The 24,047-nt window shown below is 36.9% G+C and overlaps 1 protein-coding gene across 1 annotated transcript; it reads left to right on the forward strand.

The window, feature by feature from the left end:
- Positions 1 to 232: 232 nt before the first annotated feature.
- abhd3 (abhydrolase domain containing 3, phospholipase) lies at positions 233 to 18,869 on the forward strand. The gene is made up of 9 exons (XM_077518468.1): positions 233 to 496; positions 1,656 to 1,819; positions 5,134 to 5,316; positions 7,604 to 7,649; positions 11,196 to 11,308; positions 14,596 to 14,769; positions 15,936 to 15,984; positions 16,776 to 16,941; positions 18,104 to 18,869. The coding sequence occupies exons 1-9, from the start codon at positions 335 to 337 to the stop codon at positions 18,283 to 18,285; spliced, it is 1,239 nt and encodes a 412-aa protein (XP_077374594.1). The 5' UTR covers positions 233 to 334; the 3' UTR covers positions 18,286 to 18,869.
- The last annotated feature ends 5,178 nt before the right edge of the window (positions 18,870 to 24,047 follow it).

A 24,047-nucleotide genomic window follows, 5' to 3' on the forward strand; every position in this document is an offset into this window, starting at 1 on the left:
CTTTTGTGTACCCAAAATGCTTTCGCCACCCTAAATGAGGACAAGTACGAAAGACAATGAATAGCAAAGGAGTTCCCTCTCATGCACTCAGCTCCGCGGGGGCATCAAGGGGTCAACGTTATCCGGCCAAACAGCGACATCGCCCGGCGAGCTTTGCACATGCACCCGGCATTTTATGCCCTCCCCTCCACCCTCGTCAGGTCCCCTTGACTGTCTCCTTCAGTGCAGGCAGGCAGGCAGCACACAACGCACACGCGCCCATTTGACTGAGTCTGACTGGCGAGCCGGCCGCTGTCCTCGCAGCCCAACGTTACAAGAATCGAGGCGCCTTGCAATGATCTCGCCGCCGCTCAATTTGGACGTTTTGACGCGGGACCTGTCTCATTATCTGGAAAACCAAGTGAAAGTTGGTCTGCTGGGCTCGGGAGTGGGATTGTCTCTGGTGCTCGGCTTCAGCGCGGCGTACACCTGCTACTACCTCATCTCGGTGGCCAAGGTAAAAAAAAAAAAGACATGCTGTGTGTTTAATTTTGTGGGTGATTATGGTGTATTCAGTCACACGTGAATGTGATGTTTGGTTTCACCGGTGTGCAGCAGTAGCAACATTACCACCTCCGTGTGGTCGGAATAACGCTCGACGAGCTGTCTGCCGGTAAAACGAGTCTGTATTTTCTTACATCATTGCACAATTTGGTAATCCCATTACGAAATCACATGACATATACATCCACGTGTGTAACGCGCGCACACTCATAACATATTCATGCAATCAATGTCAAGGCAGTTACAGTTCACCGGATGTCTCATGATGCTGTGAATGTGAACCTAGATGTGCTCCAGTGCGCCCCCTACGTCTTCTTTAACTTTAATTTGATTATTATCGTTGGTCAAGTCAAGTCAATTCATCTTGTTATTAATATTATGTTGTTGTTGTTGTTGTTGTTGTTATTAATCCCTATTAAGTGTTTCCCAATTCCAACCAGTACATCGGTCAACAAAATATGACTTTTTTTTCTTTTTTTTAAACATCATTTTTTGGTGCTGATTCCCAATCTGCTCTCGTTTTTCTCTAGCATATCAGGTTATAATAATAATAATAATAATAATAATAATAATAATAATAATAATAATAATAATAATAAATTATATTTAATAATTTCATTTTTGATTGATATACAGTAAATTAGAAGAATTGAAAATTTCATGCAATTTCAAGGAAAATATTTTGGATATATGTCTTTCTTTTTGGGGTTTAAATTTTAATTGGTGTTGATATTGGTGACTACACAAGAGATGAGCACTCATACTCGTCATGGTCTGAAAAAGAAACATCTCTAGTATTAATATATTTGTAAAAAAAAAAAAAAAAAAAAAAAAAAGTACGAATAAAATGAGAGATGTAATGTCATTATAAGATGTAAGTACATAAATAAATAAATAAAACAGCATTGTTTTAAAAATACTTAACATGTCAGTTTTTGTTTAGGATTTAACACTATACCTATCAATTGTGCTTATGTTTATCATTTACTTCAGTTTAAAATATTTTCATTACATCCATAAGGAAAACAGGAATGGTAAATTTAGCCAAAATGTTACAGGCTCTACTATATTAAACACGTATATTGAACATTTTTGCTCGTGTCTTTCCACAGAAGCCGCAGCTCATTTCGGGAGGCAAGAAGTTCTGCCAGTTCCTGCGCGAGCAATGCCCCATCGTGTCGGAGACCTACTACCCGACCTTTTGGTGCTGGGAGAGCCGCATCCAGACGCTGCTCAGACCCTTCGTCACGGCCAAGCCCGGAGTGGCCTACAGGAAGTGAGTCCTAACCAAACATTGAATCAACCACAAGAAATGGGTCATAGATTTCTTTTAACACCAAACGGAGTCAAGTTGTGTTACACTGTGACACATTCTTCCTTTATTGTTTCACAACTAATCTGAGTGTTGTTCTTAGGCAACACTGTAAAGCTCAGAGGACAAAAGAGGCCTTTTGTACTGCTGCAAAAAACAAAAAACAAAAAAAACAAAAACAATCATAATCAGACTTACCAAAATAATGTAGCCTCATAAATTCATGTAAGAAATAAATGAACCTTGTAAAAAGACAACATACAGACTATACTGTGACCTCAGCTAAAGGTTTTTATAGTGATTTATGTACAATTTGTCCTCTTAGTATAATCATTGGTCATATTACAGGGATATTTGCGGTGGTAATGCACATTGTTTCCATCCCAGTGCCGTTATTAAAAGTGACAGCCACATTTGCTAGAGTTATGTCTAGGAAAAGCACAGGACGCCGCCACGTTAAATCCCCCCAACATAATGAAGTTGCTAAGGGTTAACCCGACAACAAAGAGGGTGACCAAAGTGTTTTGTCTTTGGCAATGCTGGGGATGCGCACCCTCCCTCTGTTTGGCCAGGTGCATATTTCACGGAGCTTCTGTAATTTCATGCTCCCTGTCCTTAAGGTGTAATGTACTCGGGCCAAGGTGGACCAGAGTGGGAATTGATGGTGCAAATATGGATCCGCTGCTAGCATAGTGCTTTCTGTTCCCCTTTTATATTTTACAAAGATTGCATTGTGAGGGTGATGAGGGTTGTATGTGCGAGTACGTTGATGTATTGTTGCGGTGTGCGCCTAGGAAATTCATGCACATGCGCTTTTGGCAATTGTACGTGTGTTGAAGTGGGGTTCTCCACATGAGTATAATTGTACGTTTTCTTTTATTGTGATGTGCTAATTTACTGTTGAAATAAGATGTAAAGAATAAGGGGTAGGATTAGATACGTTTTTAACTTCTTCCTACTCCCTTTGGACATGTAAACCATTTCTAATGAATGTTATGAGTTTTTTTTTCTTTTTCTTTCTCTGTTTTTACTTGCTATTTGTTTATGTTTATATGTTATGTTTACATGTTCAATAAACTTCAACTTCAACAAAACATTCTAGTGACTGTATGATCACTGGAGAAATGAGCCAGCTGAGTAAAGGTTCTGCTCCTTCATCCAATTCCTCCCTTTGGATGCGCCCTGATCAATACGCACGAGTAATCACTTTCCATACACCAGAACTGCTTTTAAAGACAAAAAATATTCTACATAATTTAAATGAAACATGTTTTTTTTTTTTTTTTCACAATCTGAAACACCTCTCAGGTTCATTAGTAACATGTTTATGGCATCGGCCTTCAGACTGGCGTGGCTGGTTAAGAGCGCCTCGTTGTTGGGTGTGAGCGTGTGCACGTCATGCAGCTCAGTGGCCTAGTGGTAGAGTGTCCGCCAAATAAGTGGAAGGAGGGGGACAGGTTTCATTTATTTATTTAAAAAAGTCAGACTTGACAGCCAGGGGGCTTTTGCTGGCATGGCTGCTTTGGAGCGCCTTGTTGTTGCGCCATAGAAATCCACATGATGACCTGATACAGTCACTCATGCTTTCTGTTCACACTGTAAACATTTTTGGTGTGATTTCACAATAAATAATTTGATAAGTTTTACATGACTTTGACTTTCACAGTAAGGATTACAGCAATGTTACTGTGAAATGTACTCCCGCAATTTACTGTAATTTCACATCTGCAGTGCATTGTTGTAAAAGCACAACTGTACACTGTAACTCCACACTATTATGTTATATTACAGTACATAACTGGGGAATGGCAACCTTTTGCTGTGCACTGCAATATTGTTTCGTGTCACATTCACCCATTCAAACAGAAATATTCGAACACCAGTGGCCGGCTACTGCCATGGCAGGTCGACTGGGAGCAAATTAGGGTTCACTGTCTTGCTCATGGGCACTTTAACATGGTTCCAAGCAGTGGTGGAGTCCAGGGTATAGGCGGGTACACAGCGTTTTACGTCTAAAACATCTAAATCCTCAATTTTGCATCAACACACTTCTATGGGGTATATGCCACGGAAGAGGCGGGACATGATTTGCGTTCCCTCGCAAACGCAATCTTTGCGAGAGAACGCAAAGTTGTTTTTTTCACCTACCATGTCACCTTCGCTGCGCCATAAACACTTCCGGGTCATCTTCCATGTGAACAAAAGCGACGTGTAAACAAAGCAGTGGAAAAATACATGCTCCATCCTAGTCGCTTTGGGAAAGCTTTCCCACTGTTTTGTTTCATGTTTACAAACGTTCCATCCTCGTCGCTTTTGTTCACATGGAAGATGACCCGGAAGTGTTTATTGTAAAAAAAAAAAAAAAAGCTCATATTAAAACAAAAGCACAATATTGCGCTTTTGTACATAACATCAGTGCATATAAACCACCTACAATCTCTAATAACAACAGTTAGTCTCTTACTTGCTAATGCAAGCACACATTGATCGCTTCACAAGCAAATTAGGCTCCCCTTGATCTGTCAATTAGCATAGATTTTAAACATAGAAGGCCAAAACATCCCTAATGAAAATTAAATTGCACTAATAAACTAGCCAAGAGGGTGCTAGAACTGCACAAATGGAAATCAACCTGACTTTTTTTTACCAGATGTGTTCCTTTTAAATATTGTGAACATGACGACGACTATATTGCGGCAGTTTTAATATCGCGATATCACGATATTGCCCTTATTGTGACATCCCTACTACTAATACTGTTGAATACTGTTGAAACCCTTACATTTTTTTACTGTATTGGTGTGATATTACAGGCGTTGGTTGTGATATAACAAAGTTTTTTGTTTTGTTTTTGATTGTGGGATTTTCTTGGTTTGGACATGTCCAGAGGAGAGCGAGTGACTATATTTGCAGAATGATGCTGAGTTTCCAAATGCCAGGCAGTAGGTCTAGAGTAAGACCAAAAAGGAGGTTTATGGATGTAGTTAAAGAGGACAGGAAGGTAGTTGGTGTGAGAACAGAGGATGCAGAGGACAGGGTTAGACGGAGGCAACTAATTCGCTGTGGCGACCTCTGAAGGGAAAAGCCGAATGGAAAAGAAGAACAGAGATTTTACAATAATTAGCTGATAATTTACTGTAAATTATACAGTCAATTCTTTCCAGTTTATTGTGAAATGCTGGTCATTTTCCACAGCATGGTTATAGGAAGCAGAAGGCGATCCAGGTAAAGGGCATACAGATGCGCAATGCTGACTGCTGCGCCGCTTCTCTCCGCAGTGAGCTTATTAAGGCGGCAGATGGAGGACAGATCTCCTTGGATTGGTTCGACAACGATGACAGCCTGGCTCATCCCGACCCCGCCTCCAGACCCACCGTCCTCCTCCTTCCCGGGCTGACCGGCACCAGCCGAGAGTCCTACATCCTGCACATGGTCGAGCAGAGCCGGGATCTGGGCTATAGGTGGGTGGTCTTGGCCTAATTTGCAAGAGAGAAGCGCACTTGATGGCAAAACGGAGACATGCTACGCTTCATTTGATTTATTTAGGATGCAGATGTTCTGTCCAGAGTAAACCTGAATGAGTCTTACGGTAGCCCTTTTAACATAGAGACCCTGTTAAATTACCACATCACAGCCATAAAAGATTTTGTCGCATACTGTGACTGTGAGATGTCACATAAAAGACCTTTACACAGACATCAAGTAAAATTGGCATATCGGAGTTGAATAGACAGTTAAGATGGCATTAATCCACCTTTTGACCTTCACACAGACCCTACAAAAAGATCCCACTAAATTTCCATAGCAGAGGATATGCCATTTTGCGTGTGCAGTCATTGAAATAACCTGTAATCCCGAGTGTCTTTCGCACAGAGAGCCTGCAAAATAACCACATTGAAGATAAGGCTCAAAGTGTGTGAGATTTCACACTGTGACACAGAAAACTTTGAATGACCGTAAGTCCACAAATCCTCTTCACAAAGACATCCCACAAAATTTCCTAAACAGAAGGCCTGCTATTTATCCACCTTTGCCTTTTACACAGAACCCAGCAATGTGGGAGATGACACCAGCGCCAGGTCTGTGAGGTACAAAATGTTTCTGCGTTATTGTGCAAACGCATACAGTGTCCTGCCTCACTGGGCTCCGTGTAAAAGGCAAATGTCTCTGATTGCAGGGGCCTTGGTTACAGCTAATTTGTAGGGATGTAACGATAATGGCATTGTTATGATATCGCAATATTAAAACTGCCACAATATATCGTCGTCGTCATGTCACAACATTAGAAGCATCAGTTTAAAAAAAGTCAGGTTCATTTCTATTTGTCTAGTTCTAGCACCCTCTGATGGCTAGTTTTTTTTAATGCAGTTTAATTTTCATACAAGATGTTTTGGCCCTTCTCTGTTTAAAATCCACGCAAACGGTTAGATGAAGGGGCACGTGTCACGTAATATGCTTGTGAACCAAGTCAATATGTGGAGGAACTCAATGTGTGCGTGCATCAGCAAGTAAGTGCCTCAATATTAAGTGTTATTCGAGATTGTAGGTTGTTTATATGCATTGCTGTAATGTACAAAAGCAAAATATTGTGTTTATTTTTAGTATGAGCTCTTCTTTTTTTTTTTTTTTTTTTTTTTTTTCTACAATATTGTGACCTTTTTTGTATTGCCAACCTCCCCACAATATTGTGATAATTATCGTATCGCTGCCTTCACATGGTGATAATCCCTACTAATTTGCAGGTTCTCCAGATGAGACTCGGGACTTTGGGTTATTTGAATGAAGTGGATTTGTTTCGAACTTTTTTGTGTGATAATCATAATATCTCGCCTCAGTAGATTCATTGTAAAAAGCAAAGGCAGGTTTTTGCAAGACCCCCTGTTACAGCTAATTTGTTGTGTCAGATGTGAAACGGCCTTGGGTCATTTTTGGTGACAGACACAAATCACGCAGCACTGTTAAGAGCTGATTTTGCCACATTTGGGAAGCTTGGTGAACTCAGCATCTTGCACCCCTCACCCATTTGTGTGTGCGTGTGTGTGTGTGTGTGTTTCACTTAATGACTTGCAGCTTATCCTGCCACAAGCTTTGCAGCTCAGCCCGGAGCAGCTTCGGAGTGCATGCTGCAGTTTTTTTTGTTGTTTTTTTTTAAGAGCAACCCCCCCTCCCCCCTCCCCCGCCCCCCACCACCCCCACCTCCTTTATCTTCTATACAAGCCCCACCCCTGCTGCTGAGTTACTTTTACGCAGGTCCTTCACATAATAGATGACTAGCCAGGGACGATGCTGATGCTGCATATGCACCATCCAAGCAAATAAGGAACATTTCGATTAATAAGCATGTAAAATGTCCATGGTTGTGTTTATGGAACAAATGTATTGATTGTAAGAAAACATTTATTCAAGACCCTCTTGTGAAATTTAAAAAAAAAAAAAAAAAAAAAAAAAAAGGTACAACCAAACCTAACCTGACTGGTCTGCACATATTATGTAAAATTGACTTTAGACCTGGGCGTGCCTTCATTGTCACATATATACGATAAGCATGAAGAATGAACTGGATACGCATTATTGAAAATGGTTGGACGGATTACATGAAATTGAAGATTACATTAAATGTATTCTCCAATCATTCCATCAAGATCAGAGATGATTGTTTCTGTGCTGGTTATAGCTGCCATTCATACAGTAAAAACAATTGGTGAATTACCGTAACAATTGTACATGTGTTGGTTTTGTGTGTTTCAGATCCGTGGTTTTCAACAACAGGGGGGTGTCGGGGGAAACTCTTCTGGTAAGAATCCAAATCTGGGTCACAGTTTACATTAAAAACGAAGCAGGTCATACCAAACATTATCAGTTTATAAAATAAGTCAAACAAATGCAATCAATCAATCAATGCAACAGCAGGTAGCCAGCTATCGCTAACTAGCATGACTGCACGGAAAATATGTGTGTGTTCTCTAACTAGTTTTACTTTAGTTTTATTACATAACAGAGGGCTAATAAGTTTGTAGGGACCATAATTTCAAGGTTATTTGTCATACTTACTGTATTAACTTTCCGCGCTGCTAGTTGCATAGTTGAACTAGCATTAGCATTAGCATCAGTCCCAGTTTTGCTCACTAAAGTCATATGACCATCACCAGAAAAATATTTACATGAAACACAGTTGGGGGAGGCTTCTTTTAAAATAGATTTAGGGTTTTTAAAGTAAATTAAAATAATGGTATTAATTATATTAAATTTGGTAGCACTGTGAGGTCATATGGCTGAATCTGGATTATGGTTATACAGTAGTTGTTGTTGTTACTTGTGGCAAGTACTATTCCAGATTTTAAAAAAACAAAAAACATTCCCCTATGAGAAATGAGAGTCGGCCAACCTTGGGCCGTCCTGACACATGGCTAAATCCTCTCCTACTGTATATTTAGCCAACGTAAGGGGCAGATGTGGTGGTACATTGCTGTTCTTCTTGACTCCACGAGCAATTACCAGACCGTACTGCTTGAAAAATCACATTGAAGCCAGGGTTCATGAAGTTTAGTCCATTTTATTGTGTGTAACCTTGGCACTGTGTCAGTCGGCCAGAGTGGGGGTCTTTGTCCCTCGTTTCAATTGGGAATTGTGCCACGTTCTGCGCACATGATTTAGCATTTATACGCTCTTGTGTTCGTTTTCTGTGCTAGTGTAAGCGCCATTGTGCATTGTTTACATGGGCCAGCTTTTAGAATAACCCCACTGTGTACCAATGGGGCCTATTTCAAGACCTTGTAAGCCTTTGCATTACAATTAACTAGGGGCAGTTAGAAACAATTAACCCCTAACAACAGTTTCACTCAGCAACACAAAATTGGGAGTTTGTGTTTACCATGACAAAACTAGCCCCCGATAGCAGTATCTCCAACTGACATGAAATTTGAACCCCAAAATTAAACAAAATTTTGGTTCCAGTTAGCCATTTCCGGTGCTTGTACTTTTGATGAACCACTAGGGAATTAATTCACCCAAAATAATTTCTTTTTATTATTATTCTTTTGAGAGTTCTACCGGACGTTTGCAGCTTAAATTTATATAATTTTTATTTCAGTGAATTCCTCTCTGTGTTCTGATCTCCTGTTTCCACCGCAGAACCACACCCAGAGGAGTTAGTGTAGTGTGTATGTAGCTCAGCTTCCCATAGTTGATGTCATGTTGTTGTTCTTAGACAGCCATTATGCTTAAGTGCCTCGGTAGGTGATGCTGTTTTTTGCCTAGCAACAGAGTTCAAATGAGTTCAGCGATTAACACTTTGCCAGTGTGTGAACAACAGTGTTTGCTCTATGAACGGAATTCAGTAATGACCCATTTTTTTCTCACTTGATGGAAAATGGGAGCTTTCTACAGTATTTGAAGAGAGCGTATACCATAGCAACATAGCCAGTTGTGCCTTTTCACTCCTATACCAAACAAACACACTTCTGCAGGCTCGTAGAGGAAGCACACAAGGGGAGAAGTAAACAAGAATTTAGTGGTTAGCCTGAGTTTCTACTTGAATCTTAATGACGGGCCCTGAGAACCTGGCGAGTCAGCAGCATCAGGAGAAATGGAACACATGCGCGTCCTGCCCGCAGAAGGGAAAGAATGAATGTTTTACAATGTAACGTAACCTGCGCTGTCTTGGCAAAGCGAACCACCCCTGCATCGACTGTGCTGGCATTGTAATTGAACTCACTCTGCATTAAAGGGATACTTGACTCATTGAGCCATACTCAAAAGTAAGAAGATAATATTTTGTCTATAATTATTATTTTTCATGAACAATTAACACCTTTAAAAAATAATTTTGCCACTTGCTGTCAACCGAAGATGACATCACCTGTCATGATGAAATAGGTAATGACCAATCATGGCGCAGTTTGCTGACCAAATCCAGAAAACAGGTGAGCCCAGATTGGTCATTCGCTATTCCTTCAGCATAGGTGATGTCATCAGTCAGCAGCAAGTTAAAAAATGTGTTTCTAAAGGTATCAATTGTACGTGAAAAATAATGAAGATAAATTAATTCTGGCCAATATATTAACTTTTTACAGTTGAAAATGGCTCAATGAGTCAAGTAGCCTATCCCTTTAAAGATAAAATAGTCTGTTGGTATTTGGAAATGAAGGTAAAACAGTACGAGTTATGTGACATACATGTATGTTACATTTTAACTAGGAGTGCACCGTTAACTTTGGATCGGCCGATCCCTTAAGAATAAACCGATCTTTTCCACCTACCTCATCTCCCTCCTCAGGTCTGAAAAAGTCATCCACTGTCCTCTTCTGCTGAGATGACTTATTGGATTTTCATTTTTATTTGAAAGAACAACTTCATGTGCAGTTAAAACAACCAATTTGTATTATTTTGCCAATATTGTTCAATGTTTTCCAATAAAACAAGATTAGAACACTGAAGGTATATGCTGCATGTAATGGGGGGAAAAAAAATTGGTATCGTCAAAAATCGGGATTGGCAGATCAGACTTGTTAAAACATCGGGGATCGGCCTGAAAATTGTGATCGGTGCACCCCTAATTAACCCCTGCATAGATGATTGCATTGGATATGACATATTTGTGTCTCAACCAATAAAAACACATAATTTGGATGATGTAAACACTTCTGGTTCATGATTGGATCCTAGCTAACTAATCACAATCATACATATAAGCTTTAAGTTTACAACACGTTACAGCCATACTATCCTGGCGTCCACTATAACAAATAAAAACATGAGATAGCCCAAAAAAAAAAAATCCATGTTCTTATGTGGGGAAAAAAAAAAAGAGTCAAAATCAGTAAAAAAAAAAAAAAAAAAAAAAAAGCGGTTCTGAAGGGGTTAACCATCCTTTCGTGTGATCACGAAAAAAAAACAAAAAACAAAAAAACGCAAAATGATTCTGTTTTTTTGTTTCTGGCCACATCATGCGTTTGGGATGTCGGGCAAAATTCATAGGGCTCAGTTTAAGTTAGCAAAATATTGGCTCATTCTAGGCACGCCTACTAGACTGTTTGATTGACAACTTAGGGGCTGAGAGCGCTATGACCCAGGAGAGGATGAGGTTAGTTGCATTTAACAAAACAAAAGGAACATAAAAACATTAAAAACAAAGTAAATAAAATATTATACTTTTACTTTAATGCCCTCAAGTTGGACAGCAAAGCTGCAGTCAACAATGCACTCTTCAACCGTTTATTAAAGAGAAACCAACTGTGTCATGAGTCATGACCACAAAAATGTATGCTAAATTATATTTTCTGCAATGTTATTGTCATACAAGAGATGGTCAAATTAATGATGTCATACCACCCTGTCCTAGACGCCTCGGACCTACTGCGCCGCCAACACGGAGGACCTGGAGACCGTCATCGAGCACGTCCACATGAGCTACCAGACGGCGCCTATCATGGCGGCGGGAGTGTCCATGGGCGGGTAATGAAGCCACTTGCTGTATTTGCTGACAAATGTTGACAAACGCGACTGAAAGCGGCGATCGGATGCGGCGGGGATTATAAAGAGATTAACGTTAATACCTCGACATAACAAAAATCCAGTGCACACGGATCACTCACGTTTATTAATTTCGCCCAGCTCGTCATCCGCTTTGGCTAAGTCCTGCGACATGAGAGGGAAATCCAACTAGGTACAAAAATGGTGGCCTCTACTTTTGTGATTCCCGACCACTATGTTGTGATTAATAAGGTGTGTCGTGAGAATCCAATTTTACTGAAAAAGTATTATTACACTGCAGTATTATTTATTTACTACAAATGTTTTTCTGTCAATACCAGGTACATATATAGACATGCAGAAAAAATTAAATGATTTTTCACTAAATAGCAAGAAGTACAATTAACCACTTGTTGCCATTCGGCAGAATAATACCTTTGTGTTTACACTGAAAAAATTGAATAATAATAATAAACTCTGCTGATTAGAAGGTGACACGGAGTGGATTTTTCCTCCATTCTATTCACACAGAAAAAATCCTGTTGACTCATGATGACTATAATATTTTTTAATTTTTCACTATAGTTATTATTATTATTTTTTGTTTGTTTGTTTTAAATTCAGTTTTTATTTCGTTTTTTGGAGAGTTTGTTAGTTTTTATTAGTTTTAATCTTTTCAAGAATGTTTTCATTTTTAATTTAGTTTTTATTAGTTTTATTGTTAGCTTTAGTTTTTGTTTTTCGTACGTTTTCGAGTCCAAGATGCTAAAAAAAAAAAAAAAAAAAAAGTCACTAATGCTGCACTCGAGGATGGTCGGAAGTTGGAAATATCCGAGTTAAGGCAGTTCCGGTGTCGGTACCATATGTGTTCGGCCTGCCAAATCCATTCGGGGGCCTTCGCGTCTGGTCGGCGCTTGCTGATGACGTCAGTACAGCAAGCGAGCAGTGTCAAATGTGTTCACGTTGGTTTGGTGTCCGAATTTTGCAGTCGTAATGATTATAGGAACACATTAGCACGTCAACTGACAATATTTCGTCCCATCGCAGTTTTACTTTTTTGCATTTATGTGCTATTTTACCTCCATTTTTTATATTTATTTTATCTAATGTATTTTTTCAATCTATTTCATTATTTAGTCAATCTTAAAGTATCCTGCTTTTATACTTACGTTTATTTACGTTTTGCAATCTCAGCCCATACATTTTGTTATTTAAATGACATCTTTAATATTTTCTTGCCAATGTCACCTCAGAGGTGACACTGCACTATGAGTTGCGGAGGGTCGTGCGTATTGCAGAAAATAATTACCATGATGATGATAATAAAATGATGGAATTATTGCCTGAGATGTGACATTTCCTCACCAATATGTTCTGTACTCAGCCTCAGGTGATTAGGTAACTACGAATTTATTTGTAACCTTCATGTGTGTGCATGTGTGTCTCATGGACTATTGATATAAATATTAATCAAAGGTAATGGCCTACTACCGTAAAGTCGAAACTCATAAGTTAACTTCATCAACTACAGTAGCACATTTTACTTTTTCTTTAAAGATGTCAAATGCATTAACAAATCAATGAATGACACATGAATGAATGAATGAATGAATGAATGAATGAATGAATGAATGAATGAATGAATGAATGCACAACTTTTCTTTATATGTTCAGTATTTTTTTCCTTCCACAAAACAACAACAACAAACAAGTCTGAAAGGGTTTCACGGCAAACCTTTAATCCTAGACAAGGGAAGACGAGAGATCAATACATTAGAATAGCCACGGTGAGATGTAATTGATTGATGAATGATTTTGACGCGTTACGAATCCTTGCCTTTTGGGTCGCCGAACAGTTTGATCCAGTAGTGCGGCTGTGATAAGTCCCATTAGATAAATAATAATACATTTCTTCGTAAAAAGCGTCAATGTTTTCCCTCCAACGACTGGAAAGTTGCCTCGCCAATCACAATCGTCGACATCTCAGCCAATCCTGTAGCGTAAAACGTCTCAGCCAATCCTGTAGCGTAACGTCATCTGTAGGCGAAGGACCCCGAATGGATCTGGCAGGCCGAATACATATGGTACCGACACCGGCCTCAAAGCGTTCGAGGTGAAAGTAAACAACCAAAATGGCGGAGAGTGATAAATTGTTTTTTATTTTGGTATATATTTATGAATGAAGAAAGCTATCTACTTTTATACTCGAGTAAATTGTGTTTTGCCATTCAAAGTGACATCAAATTGTAGTCCGCCGGTGAAATCGGGGTCCTTTTTTTATTCCGACTTTGCAAGTGGAATTTCTGAGTTCAAGGGGGCGTTCCCGGACGCACTTCCTGGTGTGAACGCGGATATTTCCGACTTCCGACCATCCTCGAATGTAGCATAAGTATTGTGTAATAAAGAAAATTACAGTTCCCTAACTTTCCTTTCCTTCTTTCCTTCTTCTGTAGTACATGTACATAACAAAATAACTTTTCAAAAGCATTTTCATTATTTATTAGTTCATTAAGGGGGGAAATAAATTCCTCCCTGCCGAATAGCCACCTTCCCTGTCTATAGTTACTTTTTTACCAAAATGTCAAGTTTGACTTTGCTACTCGCTAATGTACAACAGACTTGGTCATTGAACTATTCCGCTACAATAACGCCTGTGCATCTTTGATACAAGTAGATGCTTTTAGCGATGATCACTAGATCTTTCCGTGCTGAGGATAAGAAAAGAAAGAAAGAAAAAAAAACGCATTCAGCACAATCAGAGCTGAAACTGTTTCATCATCATATTTCAAGTTGTCCGTTTATTTCTGCTAGCATGATGCTAACTGCTAACCTTCCCGCAAGTCATCGAGAGCAAGGCTTTTGCGCTGACAATGTTGTTAAGTAGTCAAGTTAAGGTTCCGTTAAGTACAGTGGAACCACCAAAGTACAGTATAGAGCATGTTTTAATTGCATAGACAAATTCATTTTACTAAGAAGATGCTAACATAAATAGCATGTAGCTAAAGGCTAGTGTAAAAAGGTGCCAGAGATGCTTGCCAAGTGCTAACAGATGTTACTTGTCGCTAGCTAATTTTAATTTTATATTATTCACCTACTGCAGGCACACTAATCTGATATTTTTTTTGTGGAATGGATCTACAGTACTTGTTTCTGCTACTACATGTAACCCATGTGATGAACAGAGGTTCACTGCACAGTGTATGTTTAATTTGGATTGACCATGGATTATTTACATCCAGTTTTCCAATGTTGTTTCTCTGTTCCTTCAGGATGATGCTGGCTAACTACTTGGGGCGCAAGGGCCAGGAGACGTGCCTGAGAGGGGTGGTGGTGTTCTCGGCCGGCTGGGACGTGTTCGAGTGCACGGCGTCGCTGGAAAAGCCGCTGGACCGCTTCCTCTTCAACTCCTACCTCACCAGCTGCCTGCAAGCCTCGGTGCACAGGTCAACCGCCGGGCCAGAGTGGGATTAGCGCGGCCGCTAGCTCGCTGCTAATGCTAGAAGGGAGGCTTGTGGGGCTTTAGCAGTCTGGAGATTAAATTGCAAATGCTGATTATGATTAATAGCTGATTATATTAATAATAGTGCTGTCAAAGTTAAAGCATTATCGAATTAATTAAAATGATCGCATTAATCATGTATTAACGCAGATTAAGTAAAGAAATAAAAGTAGGTTTGTAAAGTTACAAATAAAAATAAAATGATGTAAAAGTGTTTAAAAAATGTATGGGAGTTTTTTTTTTTTTTTTTTTTTCTTTTGTTTTTTTTTTATCTTAGTAAAGCAAAGTTTTTAACCTGATTTAAAAGCATTTACTCTTGTGGCTGACTTCACTTCTTTTGGTAGCTTATTTTTATTTGCATGCAGCATAACAGGTAAATGCAGCTTCACCATGTTTGCTATGAACTCTATTTCACATGTTAGAGCTGTCAAATGATTACGTTTTTAAATCAGATTAATTAAATCTTGGAATTTTGATTATCACGACTAATGACTTAATTAAAAGGCTTTTTTATCAATTTTTTTTGACATTTGACATTTAATGTTATGAGGACGTCTTCAACATTTTTTGATCCATTGCACACGCCCATCAATTAATTGCTTGCATAATTTAAAATGGGGGGGGGGGGGGGGGGGGGGAATTGACCCCGATAGTTTGACATGAACAAATATTTTGAACGTCATACGCAAACATTTATTAAATGCTTTATTTTAATGCATGTAGTTGTGTTTATTGCTCAAACACAACCTGTGCTACCTATAACGTAACCATCCGCTGTCAGCTAAAGGATCATCTGCACTCGAAATTAACAGTGTGATTAATCTGCGTTAATACGTGATTAATGCGATAATTATTTGTGATTAATTATTTAGTTAACTTTGACAGCACTGTTTATGAGTAATATAATTATTAATAGTAATATTGATATCTATATTTTCCTAAATAAATACTAATGTCTTATTTCAATAATGTCATTTTAAGTCATAGTAATACTCAATGTATTAATAATCCCAATCAATGGTATTGTCATATCAATTACATATATTATACATACTCCATATTTCATTAATAACGTTGTACATTATGTGTGTCTGTTTATCTGCCTACCAGACACAGACCAGTGCTTGAAAAGTGTTACGACATCGACCACGTGATGAAGGTAGGTGATTTTTGTCACTCCACTGTAAACTAGGGATGTAACAATAACTGCAATATCGTGATATTGCGATATTAAAACTGCCACGATGTATCGTCGTCGTCATGACACAATATTAAAAGCAGCACATTTTAAAAAAAAAAGTCAGGTTGAATTCCATTTGTGCAGTTCTAGCACACTCTGGTGGCTAGTTTTTTAATGTAGTTTAATTTTCATACGGCATGTTTTGGCCCTTCAATGTTTAAAATCCACGCTAATCATCAGGTGAAGGGGGACGTTATATGCTTGTGAAGCGAGTCAATATGTGGAGGAACTCAATGAGTGCTTGCATTAGCAAGTAAGTGCCTCAATATTAAGTGTTATTAGAGATTGTAGGTTGTTTATATGCATTGTTGTAAGCACAATATATATATTTTTGTAGTAATAGCTAATCTTTTTTTTTTTTTTTTACAATATTGTGACCTTTTTTGTTTCGCCAACCACACCACAATATCGTGATAATGATTGTATCATGACCTTCATATCGTGATATCGTTTCATGATGTTTGGATACTGTTACATCCCTACTGTAGACACTTTCACACTACCTGTTTAAAAAAAAAAAGGGCATTTTTCCACCTTGTTGTCCCCATGTCGCTGTTTAGCATAAATGGCCAGGGTGTTCGGGGCTGATGTTCGATGAGGGTGTTTTGTTTCCTTGCTGTTGGGTTAAAGTGCACACACTTCAGTTAAACGCTGGCTTATTGTTGTATGTTGTGATGAAAGAGGCTCACTGGCCCCCATTCCCATCGCAGGCAAGGACCATCCGAGAGTTCGACGAGAGGTTCACGTCCATCATGTTCGGCTACGCCACCAATGACGACTACTACCATGACGCCAGTCCAGTCCACAGGCTGAAGTCCGTGCAGGTGCCCATGCTGTGCCTCAACGCTGCTGATGACGTCTTTTCTCCGTCTCACGGTAAGAGACGTCAAAGTGTTTTCATGATGCGGTGTGTGTGCTATATTAGTTTAAAATATTGATTTTCATTGAACATTTAGTTTATTTTTTATATTGTAAGAAGGGCGTTTTAATTTACTATAAACTTTAACGGGATAAATACATTTTTGGTTCATCCTTTAATTTCACCTAAATGCTAAAGCTCCTTACATTTTGTGAATTATATTTGTGAGATAAGTCTATGAGATGCTTAAAAGAATGAAATTCAAATAAGCAAAATTGTTAAATTCTGAATAATTTTTGTAATAATCATTCTTTCCCAATTGTTTAAAACATATTTTTAAATTATTTTTTAAAAATACATTTGTCAGCATTTAACTCGGAAAAAGTATATTTCTATCTGATTCCGTTTTGCAGCAATTAGCATTAGAATATAGCTAAGTTTCAAAATCATTCATAAATCTGTATAGAGCTGTGGGGAAATCAGCTTGTTTTAACTTGGCCCTGGTTGATCTCTTATACTCTACTGCCACCTGATGGCTGTTTTTGTAATAACTACCATTGCTTCAACCATTCTCTGCAATAGAGAGAGGCTGCATCAAAGCCTTCTGTATGCTCTAGCATAAAACAAAAAACAAAACAAACAAAAAAAACGCATAAATACGTCGTTGGGACACTTAAACACGTTTTTGGGAGCAAATGAGTTAAGAAAACCATGCCTTAAAATAAGTGTGTGTACATACAAAAATGACAGGAAAAGCCAACTAAAACATCAGCGCTTTATTTGAAGTGAATCAGAGGCACTTTAAATAGTATGCTGACTCCCATTTACCACAAATTTAAGTGTGATTGGTTAATTGTGAACACAGCCATATTTTCATTTTCATAGGGTGTGCACACTTTTACAACCACATTTTTAATTTTACTTCCCTTCTCAAAAACAATTCATTTTTTTTGTTTGTTTGTTTTGCATGATGTTGGCCACATTAATGGTGACAAATGTTTTGAAATGACGACATTTTCAAATTTATACCACAATACTTATTTTATTTTAATTAATGAATTAATCGTGTCATTTAATAAATGTATTCACATTTCAATTCAGTTCCTCATTTAAATGATGAATTGAATAGATTTATTATTTTTTTTTTTTTTTTTTTTCCCTGGTTGTTGTGTTTGTCAGCCATCCCCGTGGAGGCGGTTAAGCAGAACCCCAACCTGGCCATGCTCATTACCTGCCACGGCGGCCATATTGGCTTCCTGGAGGGCCTGTGGCCGAGGCGGAGCACCTACATGGACCGCGTCTTCCACCAGTTCGCCCGCGCTGTCATCGAGCAGGGCGGCCGACTCAAAGACCTCTCCTGAGACCGGCCCCCTCGTCCTTGCTGCATTCCGTCCATCCTTCCAGTCCGTTTCAATCCCACCATTGACCTGCTTTTTATCTTCCTCATCCATCCATCCATCCATTCCTTTATCCCGCCACAAGCAAAAAAAACAAAACAAAACATGATTGTGGTTTCAAAGGGCACGTCCATATTGGCTGCAGTCATTAAATTTATTTATTCCTCCATTTGTGGCATTGAAAACAAGCGGAGGTGTTGAGAACAATGTTAAACATGACAATATGTCCTTTACACATTCATCAGTAGGATGGTAGCCCTCAGGGATTTGTTTGTTTGTTTGTCTCCATGGATTATTTTAAAGTTGTATTTTGAAGGGATTAGTTTGAACTTTAGGATTTTTTTTTTTTTTTCCCCAAAGCGAAAGCTAAAAACACAAGTCAGATTGCTCCCCGCCTCCCCTCCCGACTACACAAAACTTGACTCATGCCGGCAACTTTGCACAAATTCATCGAATGTGTACTTTGATGTACTCATGCAGATTTTATGCTTTTTATAATTGTGCCACTGTCAAAAAAAACAAAAAACAAAAAAGAAACCTATAGCCACTTTAAAGAAAATACTCAAATAAATTGAAATGGAAATTCATTTAGTCATTTTCATATTTTCATTATGTAATTTATATATATATTTTCATATTTTCATTTTATATATATATATATATATATATATATATATATATATATATATATATATGTCAAAATATTTTAAGCATAATGTCGATTGAACAAGTTTTAGACTTGCAAAGTGTTGATTTTTTTGGGGGATTTTTTTGGGGATTTTTTTTTATTTTTTATGTTAGACAATAGAAATCTTTGTTTTAGAATTCTAACAAAAACTTCAGGGAGCTCCTGGGGTCATTGGCATGTCTTAAAAAGTTAAATTAAAACTTAACCGGGTAAATAACTCACAATTTTTTTTTTCTACAGTAAATCAGAAAGTTTTCCAAAATTTCAAAATAATTGAAATGTTAAATTTGCACTTACTTTTTTTTTTCCCAAAGAAAAACAAAAGGTGTACAGAGGTTAACACAGATTCAAATTGATCGATTAACGGCTGATGCCAAAATGTCGAATGTTGACACTGATAATTGGCTCAGCTGATAATCGGCCTATCCCTAATACTCAGCTCGTGTTAAATTGCCCATTTATTAATACAAATAAAATATCATGAGTCTTAAAATGTAAATCATAAATGTATTTGTTGATTTATTTATTTTGTTTGATTGAGTTGCTGTTTTAACCAATCAGATTCCTGCAAATAATTGACAAATAAATTCTATATGGAGTTTTAGACTCTGATTTTGTTTTTCACTGAAAGTTTTGATGGTTAAAAAAAAAGTATGTTAAAAATGCAAACACATCCGCTACCATACCATATTGAATTGACTTATTACATTGCACAGTAAGCCAATCAAATGAAGTATATACATACTGTATATATACATTTCTAAAAAATATAATGTGTTGATTTTTATCCTTTTTTATTTTCGTTATATAAATATTAAGCCAATTACATTTTTTTTTTATGTCAATTTAAATCGATTTTTTTTTTGGTCAATGAAACTCTTAATTCTCCAACTTGACCACTAGGCAGAACACATTCACCACATTGCTGATGTTGTGCCATCCATTTTCATGAAGGACTGCGTGACAAAACTCCTTAAGATGCCAGGTGCGATATGTTGTGGACATCTACAGTCATTTCTCTTTATTTATTTATTTTGTCAGTGAAACTGTAATTCACCAACTTACCCCACTACATCTGTGCTTTCTTCCACTTCCATAAAGGAATGCATGACAACGCTCCGTAAGATGCCAGGTGCTTTTGAAATTTCATCTTCCGTCCCATGAAAATGTGCAGCAATAAGAATTGAAAACAAAAGTGTCTGACTAGTATATGCACAATCAACAGTGAGTGTAATATGTGCTGTTTAATAAATGGTTTAAGAGTCTCGATCCATTTGTCTGCTTTCTGCTGCCTTTCCCTAGTCCGAAGATATCAGTCGCTCTTATGTTGGCGGTCGTTCCTCACAATTGACATTAGGACCTTTCTCCAGTAGAAACGTTTTTTTTTTTCCTACAATGGTTTAATAATTCTATGTAGTAGTTAATCATGGCTGTGTAAGTACCACATTACCTAAGGACAAAGAAATACCCCCCCCCCCCCCCACGTCCCCCCTTTTGTTCATTTAACTCCTCATGAGGCGCTCTTTCTTAGTTTTTTCTAATCATTAAAAAATATCAACTATTAGGTACATTTGCATAACACTAAAATACATTGTAAAAGGTAACATGTTTTGTATTTGTGTTATTTTTTTCCTATCAAAAAATAAGAGATTAGAAAATGATTAGTGAAAGTCTCAATCCTCTCCTATCCTGCGTTTTACGCCTACAGAAAGCAACAGCTGTAAATCCATTCTAGAATATACATCTTTGGACATCATTATTCGTATATTATGTCACAAGATAAGTATGTGTTATTTTTCAAAAAATAAGAATATTTCTTGCATTTTAATTTGAATAATGGAAATGAGAATGACATATTGATTTTGACCCCGAAAAAAAAAAAAATGGAACTGGAAATCCGCATTATTTTTATTTATTTATTTATTTATTTATTTAATCCCGTTAATTATATATATATTTTTTCGTTTATTATATAAGTTTTTTCGTTTTGGTATTATTTTTACTTTTTTATAAATGCTTTTTCACTCATCATATATGTTCTTTTTTCATTTAAATTCATTAAAATCCATTTAAAGTATTATTTTTTAAATTTAGTTATTATACAGCACAGTAAATACTTTTTTCGTTTATTAGATGTTTTTTTTTTTTGGTTGATGATTTTTAGTTTATTATAAATGCTTTATCATTCATCATATGTTTTTTTTTTTTTCATTTACATTCATTTTTTCCAAAGTATGTTTTTTTTTAATTTACTTATTATACAGCACAGTATGTATTTTTTTTCCCATTTATTCTAAATGTTTATTATATTCATACTATATTTTTCAGGACTGACAGTCTTAATTTTAACTATAAAGATAGGAGGCATGACATGTAAACCCATTTTGACCGGAACCGCATCACCGCCAAAAACAAACAAACAAACAAACAAAACAAAAATCTGGGGCCGCGAAAGATGAACCCATGATAAATGAGGGAACACTGTAGTGTACATGTTTTCTATCTGTAAATTTGACTGCCTAATGAGTGTTCCTAACCTTTATAGTATTGTGTAATGTCCGTTTTAACGCATGTTAAGTCAAGTCATGTCATCTTTATTTATAAAGATAAAATATAGTTCATTCCCTTTAAAGTTTGCAATAATTTATTGAAGTAAGAGGACAAGTGCAAACCGAAAGAAACTCAAATGTGATTGAAGCCTCAGCCGCTTAGTCATTAAAAAAAAAAAAAAAAAATGGTTTGCCGGAGAGCTGGGGGGTTATTTTCACAAAGTGCAATAATGAGTAGCGAGCCTGCCCTCGCTTCCTCCTCCTTATGTGGACTGCAGCAGGAGCCTGAAAATAGCCCGGTGTTACATCACACAAGGTTGATGTGCGCTCATATCATACTTTGTCATTGAAATGGCAGTGTCCATATAAGTACCCCGGCGTCCCTTGTGTCCAAACGCACTGTGCGGCCTGAGGAGAGGAGTGTCCATTTACCTTTTTTTTTTTTTCCTTTTATTATTTTTTTGAACATATAAACAGATGAACAGCAGAGATAAAACAAAAAACAACAACAATCAAAAGAGAAGAAAATCCCAATAACAATCATTCAATTAATCATAACTTACATGTTCAAAAGGGAGTAGGAAGAAGTTAAAAACTTATCTAGTCCTACCCCTTTTACTAAATATATTTAAACCTATTTCATTATTAATACAATTTTAATTTACTAATTATTAAAAAATAATAATAAAATAATAAATGATATATATAACCCAAGTTATATATATATATACACAAGTGCACTTAACATATTCACATTTACCAAAAACATATATACATAAATTTACTAAACATATACCATAATACCTATCCAGATCACTTACACATACTCACATGTACATTTTTCATATACTGGTCTGACATAGATAATTTTTTTTAACTTTACTTTTAAACATTTTTTTAAACTCCAGCATTGAGTCACAATTTTTCAGAGCAATTTCCAAATGATTCCACAGATCAACACCTTTTACAGATACACACCTTTGCTTAATATTTGTTCTTGTTTTGGGTTTTTTGTACACACTTGTACCCCTTATATCATAAGGACTGTGTCTAATTTCAAATAACTTCTGAGTACTGTGGCAGAGTAAATTGTTATAAACTTTATACATTATTTGTGCTATTTTAAAATCCACCAAGTCATAAAATTTCATTGCATTTAATTTAATAAATAGTGGATGTGTTGGCTCTGTATACTTTGATCCATTAATAATTCTTATAGCTTTCTTTTGCAATTTGAAAACGGTGTTAGTATTTGTTTTATATGCCATTCCCCATAATTCCACACAATAGGTCAAATATGGTAATAATAATGAACTATATAATATATATAATGATTTCATGTTTAAAACATCCTTACTTTTATAGAGTATCCCTATGATTTTTGACATTTTCCTTTTAACAGTTTCTATGTGTGGCTTCCAACATAATTTATCATCGATAATAATTCCAAGGAATTTATTTTTATTCACCCTTTCTATTTCAATTGAATTCACCATAATTTTGACTTGATGAGTGATTTGTCTCGTGCCAAAAACTATGAACTTGGTTTTATTTAAATTCAATGATAATTTATTTACATCAAACCATTTTTTTAATATATTCAATTCATACTCCACAGTAGTCAGAAGCTGCTTCAGGTTTTCTCCTGAACAATAGAAAGTTGTATCATCAGCAAATAAAACACTTTTCAATGTTTTTGAGACACAGCAAATATCGTTTATATACAGTATAAATAATTTAGGGCCGAGCACAGACCCTTGGGGAACTCCATGAGTGATCTTCATGTGTTCTGATTGTACATTATTAAACTGCACATACTGATATCTATTTTCCAAATAACTTTTCATCCACTTATAAGCTAAACCTCTTATTCCATATTTCTTTAATTTATTCATTAATATAGAATGATCTATAGTATCAAAAGCTTTTTTTAAATCCATAAAAATCCCAACAGTAAATTTTTTATTATCTATTTCGGTAGATATTGCTTCTACAAGCTCCATGACTGCCATTGAGGTGGTCCGTTTTTCTCTAAAGGAGAGGAGTGTCCATTTACTGTGTGCTCTCGAAGTCTCTGTGTGTATTATGCTGCATATAATGTACATTACACTGTTAAGTGGCTTACATTAAGATTTCATTAACCTTGGCAGTGTCATTATTGGTGGTTGTGTAAGCAGTACGTCTGTTGACAGTACAATTATGATACAAGATGATGCAGTCCGGTTATGATGCACCTCACCCTCACGTTGTATTATTCACGTCGTAGTGAATTATATTGTAATTGGACTGAATCGTATTGTTACTCTAAGGGCATGGCCAGGGTTGTATTTAATCATTTGGGGGCTCCCCAAATCCATGTAATGCAACGCTTATCATAAACTTAGTGTGAATCCCAGAAAATTAAATAGAAAACAGATGAAGTCCTTAAAATTACACGTTGTGTTTCAAACAATCACACACCTTTGCATAAGATGTTGTTAGCTTTTAAG

The sequence above is a fragment of the Festucalex cinctus genome, chromosome 1 (assembly GCF_051991245.1).
Source record: "Festucalex cinctus isolate MCC-2025b chromosome 1, RoL_Fcin_1.0, whole genome shotgun sequence".
NCBI classification, from domain to species: Eukaryota; Metazoa; Chordata; class Actinopteri; order Syngnathiformes; family Syngnathidae; genus Festucalex; species Festucalex cinctus.